The 7,022-nt window shown below is 43.1% G+C and overlaps 1 protein-coding gene across 1 annotated transcript; it reads right to left on the minus strand.

Moving 5' to 3' along the window:
* Positions 1–1,890: 1,890 nt before the first annotated feature.
* LOC139911480 (alpha-2 adrenergic receptor) lies at positions 1,891–3,192 on the minus strand. Its single transcript, XM_071899018.1, has one exon. It carries the CDS (start codon positions 3,190–3,192, stop codon positions 1,891–1,893), a length of 1,302 nt encoding a protein of 433 aa, XP_071755119.1.
* Between the last annotated feature and the right edge of the window lie 3,830 nt (positions 3,193–7,022).

Below are 7,022 nucleotides of genomic sequence, written 5' to 3' on the forward strand. Positions count from 1 at the left end.
GAGTTTGGTGGAGGGGAATTCAGTTTCACCTCATTCTTGCCCACAGGCTCTGGGGAATATTAGATTATGAGGCAGCCAGACCGAACATCGAACCTGCTGTGCTGAAAGGTCACCAACACCCTCGAACTGAAGAGGCCGGCGTCCACCAGAGGGACCGAACCCTTTTTTTGACCCCATCACCACAGCCTCATTGATTTCACAGTCCAACCCCAGACTGCTGAATGCACAATCTTGTGAGCGTTTCTAAACTTCTGTACTGACAGCTGCCTACTTTGGTTCGTCAGCAACAATTTGCCCCCGTACGTCTCCCGATAGCACCCGAGAATGAGCAATTTGGTAGATACCAATCTGTTCGAGATTGTTTACTTTTTCAACAAATTAAGACACATGGCTGTTCACACTGAGTGTATGAGACAGATTGAGTGAAAAATTGTATTTCACTGCCTTTGCATAATTCTAAGGATTTCTCTTTCAACTGAAAATTAACTGCTCAGTTGGATTTAATTAGCATCTGTTGAAATGTAATTTGATGAAAGGTAATACATCCAGGCGCAATATAGAAAACGCTCTACATGATTGTTCTGTTAACATTGTTCTATGAATTGAAACGTTAAGCAAATGTCATAAATTCCCAGATAAGAATATTCAAATTGATTGATACTGGCAGATCACATGGTTTCCAACGTTAGTCTCTCTTTGTAACTGTCTCTGTACCAGTTTCACAAAACAACACTTGGCAAACCCTACGACAGCTACTCAAGCATGTGAAGCACATTTGCATGATCGATCCACGGCGCTCCGTTTGTTGTTGCAACATCACAGCAGAAGTTTACGTAAGATTTCTTCAGCCTTTATTTTGCATGACAGCAGACAACTTAAGCGGAGGAAAGATGTACTGCACTTTGCAAAATCTAAACCCAAAAAAAAAACAGCAAAAAAAGAAATAAATAAAGATACAGAAACAGAGAGGTAGTTTCTTGAAAATCAACGCTTTTAGGTTTTGCTCTTAAATATTCAGTCGTTTATGGCCACTGTGGAAATAAGGACATCTTTCGCACATCGTATAAATAACTAGCTTATAGACTGGAGCGTCAGCCCTTGGCCTTCCGGTGCCGTCTCACATCCTTAAGGTCCAGTCGGAGATCATTAACCGTGACATGATGGCGGAGCCTGCGCTATGCCAAGCTCCCCTGCGTTATGCATTACCATGATTAGCAGGGAGATGCTACCACCTGTCATGTCGGTGGCATCGACACACACACAGCATCCAAATATGTGCAGAACACAGCCAGCCTGCTAGTGATGCTGCTCGTATCTTCCATTCATTCTTACCATTTTAGAGTCAGTTTACAGCAGAGACACTCAAATGTGTAAAAGCAGACATTGCTAACATGGCAAGCCAAGAAAAACAACACAAAAAATACATGTTTAAATTGTATCCACTGATTGAAAACTGTGGTTTCGGATTCTCATCTACAAGCAAGTAAGTGTGCAAGTGTGTATCCCATCAGCATCTTTTTTTTCCTGATTGTTTCCAGTTAGCCCCGCCTCTCCTTGTGCATCTATAGAGAGCTTGATCAATGATGATATACTATAAAGCATTACAGCACACTTCAGTATTGGTAATGAAATAACCGTGACACTAATGTGAGAGGGAAAGCCTGTAAGAAGCCTGTAATTGTGATGGAAGTGTATGTGAGACACCCAGCAACCAGGTTCAAGGTGTGTACTGGTGAGACTGAATTACAACAGGACAATGAGACTTAACAGTAAGTAAAGAGTGGCAGTAATGGACACAATAGGCTTTTTTTCTTCACTTGGATATTTCCTTAATGTCATATGGCTGACGGATTGTCGTGGTCACGGCGGCACAGTAGCCCTCCTTCCCATCTAAAAGGACTTTTTCCACGACTTGCAGAGGATCTTCTGGAAGGCGCGGCGGAAATCCTGGTTGAAGATGGTGTAGATGGCCGGGTTGAGGGAGCTGTTGCAGTAGCCAATCCAGAAGAAGAACTTAAAGAGCGGTTCGGGGATCTTACAGGACTCCCGGCACACTCCGTACAGGCTGTAGCTGAAGAAAAAGGGGAACCAGCACACGACAAACACCCCCATGACCACGGCCAGGACGAAGGTGAACCTCTTCTCCCTGGCCTGGGAGACCTTCTTCCTGGAGACCGAGCTCCTGCGGCGTTTCCTCCTGGAGGCGAAGAGGTCCATGGATTTGTTGCTGGCTCTGGACATGCGGCTGGAGTGTTTGGAGAGGGAGCTGTTCTTCCGGCTGGCCCTCTTGGCTCTCTTGGAGTTCAGGTTCTGGGGCTTGTGACCTTTGCCCTCCGAGGAGGAGCTCTCCTCCATGTCGACCTCCTCCGTCTGCCGCCCAATGGTGACGGTGCGCTGGCTGGGCGTGGGCGGGCACTGACAGTGGCCGTTCTCCCTCTCGCCGTGGAAAGGGGAGGTGGCTTTACTCAGGCCGTTCTCCGTTTGGGTAGCGCCATCTGGCCTGGGATTCTTTCCCGACATGCTTCTGGTTCTGGTTTTGGCCACCTGGTATATTCTGATATACACCAGGATCATGATTAAGCATGGAGCGAAGAAGGATGCGATGCTGGAGGAGAGGATGTACCAAGTGTCATCGTTCAGCTCACATTGTGGCTGAGAGCTGATGTCATTATTGCTGTCGATAGATATCAACGGCGGAGAGGATATAAAGGCAGATATAAGCCACACAATTAAGATTATGCACTTGACACGTTTAGGAGTCCGCTTGAGGTTGTACTCTACGGCTTGCGTAACGGACCAGTACCGGTCCAAGCTTATTGCGCACAGATGAACAATGGATGAAGTGCAGAACAAGACGTCCAAAGCCAGGTAAATGCCACACCAAACTTTTCCGAAATACCAGTAGCCCATGAGTTCGTTTGCCAGAGAAAACGGCATCACCAAAGTGGCGACCAGGATGTCTGCGGTGGCCAAAGACACCAGAAAAAGGTTCTGGGGGGCTTTTAGCGCCCTGCTTGTCAGCACGGCTATAACCACCAGTATGTTTCCAACAACGGTAAACAGGATGAGAAAACTTACAAGAGCAGCAATGCCAGCTATTGCTGCTAAAGAATATCCACTGTCCAGGCTCCAGGAGGCATTGAGATGGATCACCGTGAACGCATCCATTCCGCTGGCGTTAAACGAATCCATCCCGATTTTCTGCACTTTATATTAATCCCGGACTGGCTGAACCTTGGCATGTATTCACACTCACCCCTCTAACAACAGGAGAGTCCATCAAAAATGATCAGCTCCGCGGTAAACGCCAATATTCATATTGGTTGCGCCGTGAAAATGCGCGCATGTGTCACGGAATTGGTTTCTACTCAATTAAATGCCAAGTCAGCCTAATTGGAGGTCGCAGCCTGCTGTTCGAGCGGGTTTGAAAGTAACTAACCCAAAGAAAAAAACAATATGTTCCCATGTAGTCTACTCCTGCGGCTCCTGTGTGTCCGCGGAGTTGAGTGTCGTCCAGCCGCTGCTCTCTCTCCTTCAGCATAGTGCGCTCTGCCTCTTAATGATGCCCCATGTGTTGTTCTCATCAAACTAACCTATTCCTGCCCCGCCCCCGGCACGGAGCATTATTTTCCATATCAATGTGGGAATATGATATGGTTCGCGCTCTGCAATTGAATAAATAATGCTAAGGACAGGCTTCCCCCCTCCTCTTTTAGTCACACAAATCATTTTGATTGCGCCTGTAAACAGCCCAAAGGACATCTCAATTTGTTGTTTTATTTTTGTAAATAAAGTGAATAAAATGAACAAATTTCCACAAGTTGAGGCTTACTGTGAGGGGGAAGCCTGGGTGTAAATGTGTAGAGAGATTTTAGAGAATGACAAGCATCTCCAGCACCTTGGCAGGGATTTTTTTTATTCATTTAATAAGCATAAACACACTGGAGGTCAGTATTGCTACATATGGAGTAAAGTCTTTCTCTAAGCTGTCCAAGGTTGTCTCTCTAACTATATAGCTTTAGTAAGAAGTGACATAAGAGATTGTATCAGGCTAGTTCAGGTCAAAGCAATTCATATTGTAAATAACTGCACAAACTGTGTGATAATAGGATAGAATAGGACAGAAATGTGTTGACAAAACACTACAGACTTTATTGAAGGACTATCATTTTTCCTCTCTGGGTGGGTGAGTGTGTGTGTGTGTGTGTGTGTGTGTGCGTGTGTGTGTGTGTGTGTGTGTGTGTGTGTGTGTGTCTGAAGTTTAAGGCTCGTTTGGGATTTTGGGGTTCAGCTCATCAGGCGAGAGGCAGGCTGCACACACACACACACACACACACACACACACATACTGGCTGTGCAAATTAGACACAAGATGGCTTGGTTTTCCCACAATCTGCTGCAGCTCACCCCTCCACACACACTTTCACAGATTTTCAGCCTCATTCCCATCATTGCGCATCACACACACACACACACACACGCACGCACCTACACACACACACTCACACACACACAGTTAGAGCCTCTACAGTATGTGCATTTTTAGGCCTAGTGGTGTCAACTTGTGTTTCACTGTGTTAACAAGGGCAGAATGATCAGATGTCTGCTGATGTTTTGTAGTCATACCTCCTCTGTAGTGCTGAAACGACTAGTTGATTAATCGATTAGTCGATCGCCAAAAAATGAATTGATAATTTTGATAATCGATTAATCATTTTAGAAATTTAGTAAGTAAAAATACCAAACACTTGGTGGTTACAGCTTCACAAATGCAAAGACTTGCTTTTCTCCGTTTCATATCATTATAAGATGAATACTTTGTGTTTATTTTGGCTGCTGGTCAGACTAAGTAAGTAATGTGAAGAATCACTTTGGGCTCTGGCAACTTGATGGACTTTTGTCATTAGTTTTGACATTTTATAGACTAAATGATTAATCAATTAATCAAAAAAAGAATGAATAGATAATCGATAATGAAAATAAGCATTAGTTGCAGCCCTACTCCAATAAACAAACTGTAAACTCATTGCCTGCAGTATCTAATACTAAATAAGAGATATTTGCAGATGTGACATCTATACTTATCAGCAACAAAATGTATGAAAATCAGTTGAAAATTCAGCAAAATTGTAGATGGGAGACTAAGTTCTAACGTACAAAAACTGGTAGGCTGTCAAGAAATTGCCCAATAAAGGTGTAACCTCAAGAGGATGAGTAGATTCAGAGATGAATCGCAGTCGTCTACAACAAAGCTGAAGGTAATCGTCCAACCTAAAGTGGGTTTAATTTCTGTCTTTTTGCATAAGTAGCATTTTATGAGTGTTTTTTGCCTTGCACTCATGACCAGGCTTTGAATAGATGCATTATGCCACTGTCTTTTCAGTCAACATATCACTATCCCTGTGGGAGGACTTCAGAGATGTAAAAAAAAAAAAAAAAAAATCTAGTTCAAGTCTCTTCTATTCCCACATGGCAAGGCAGGTGAAATTCATTTCAAGTGCAGATAAAAAAACACTCTGATATTTACATCACATAACAAACTTTAGTGTAACAGTGAACAAAAAAAACACAACAAAGAGGCGAAGCAAGGTGCAACAGTGCCACACATATATAATATACATTCCAGGTCACTGAATCACATAGGCCTACATGAAATATTTATTGACATTCAAGTCCCAGGAGAAGACTGCTAACCTTGGACGGGGGTGATTATCTTGTCCAGAGACTTGGGTGTGAATCTACGTTATACAGTTATATGTATATATATATATATGTATATGTTATACAGAATGTATGTGGAGGAGCCGGGAAAAGATGAACTGAGACTTAAGCGGCTGATCTTCCATGACCCCCTCTAACCCGTGTGAACAGCGTACACCATGCATTTCAACTCACGGATGAAGTAGAGACATTGCATTCAAGAAAGTTTCAGCTAGGACTGACATGTGGGGAACCATGGACTTGAATGAAAAAGTAGTTATTTGATACATCAAAATCCTGCAGAAATGTATATTTGTTTGGCTCTAGTTTCTCATGCAGGAACATAAGATGCCAGTGAAACATTTTTCCACAGTTTTCCCTGTTTAACAATGTCAAAGGAGAGAAATTATCAATATCTTTGGGATATCATCTGGCTCTAATATCCAAATAAACTAAAAGGAAGTAAACATTAGGCAATTATTCTTGTTTTTTCAGGATGTATCGAGGCCAGTCTTGCCTCACTCCTCTGTACACAGGCTATCACTTTATATGTAATATCATATCACCCGCCTCCCAGAAGCTGCTGTGCTTCACCCTTCAGATAGGATCATAAAATGTTTTGTGTGGCCACGACTATGAATAATGAATAACGAAGATTAAACACACAAGATAATGATAATCTTCAGGGTGAACTGAGAGTATGAAATGTACTGAAATGGGGCCATCATGCAGATGTGCTTTAGTGTGGCAGATCTGTGGGCCAGTGCTCTCTTTCTTAAAGGTCGCCCCGCACGCGCGCGCACACACACACACACACACACACACACACACACACACACACACACACGCACACAGGCATGCACACCAGGGTGAGAAGTTGACTGTTTTTCTTTCAGAGGGCATTTTTGCCCACTTGATCTGATTTTTAAGGGTGTTTTGGTCCTTTTCAGGGGCAATTTTACTTTGTGAAATAAAACATTTACATTGGATATTGGCAAATATTCGATTACATTACATTACGTCATTTAGCAGACGCTTTTGTCCAAAGCGACTTACAATAAGTGCATTTTGTCAACAAATAAACACTCAATTTGTACCATTTGATTTGTTTGATTTTAAATCACAATATGTCATCACTTAAACAGAGTAACAATCAGAGACATTTTCTACTGCTGTGTTTTCTGACCAAAACGCACTCCTTTTGTCCCACCCAGAATGGCGACCACGAATCCCCTACGGTGGCCCAATGGGGACACTAGTCGCAATATATAACAACTCAGCGTATACTCCTAATTATCTTAAGTATATTTATGCGTCCTCAT

Source organism: Centroberyx gerrardi, chromosome 23, assembly GCF_048128805.1.
Source record: "Centroberyx gerrardi isolate f3 chromosome 23, fCenGer3.hap1.cur.20231027, whole genome shotgun sequence".
Classification (NCBI taxonomy): Eukaryota; Metazoa; Chordata; class Actinopteri; order Beryciformes; family Berycidae; genus Centroberyx; species Centroberyx gerrardi.

Excerpts from the sequence above, each read along its gene's own strand:
- LOC139911480 (XM_071899018.1), bottom strand. The coding sequence starts at position 3,192 with ATGGATTCGTTTAACGCCAGCGGAATGGATGCGTTCACGGTGATCCAT.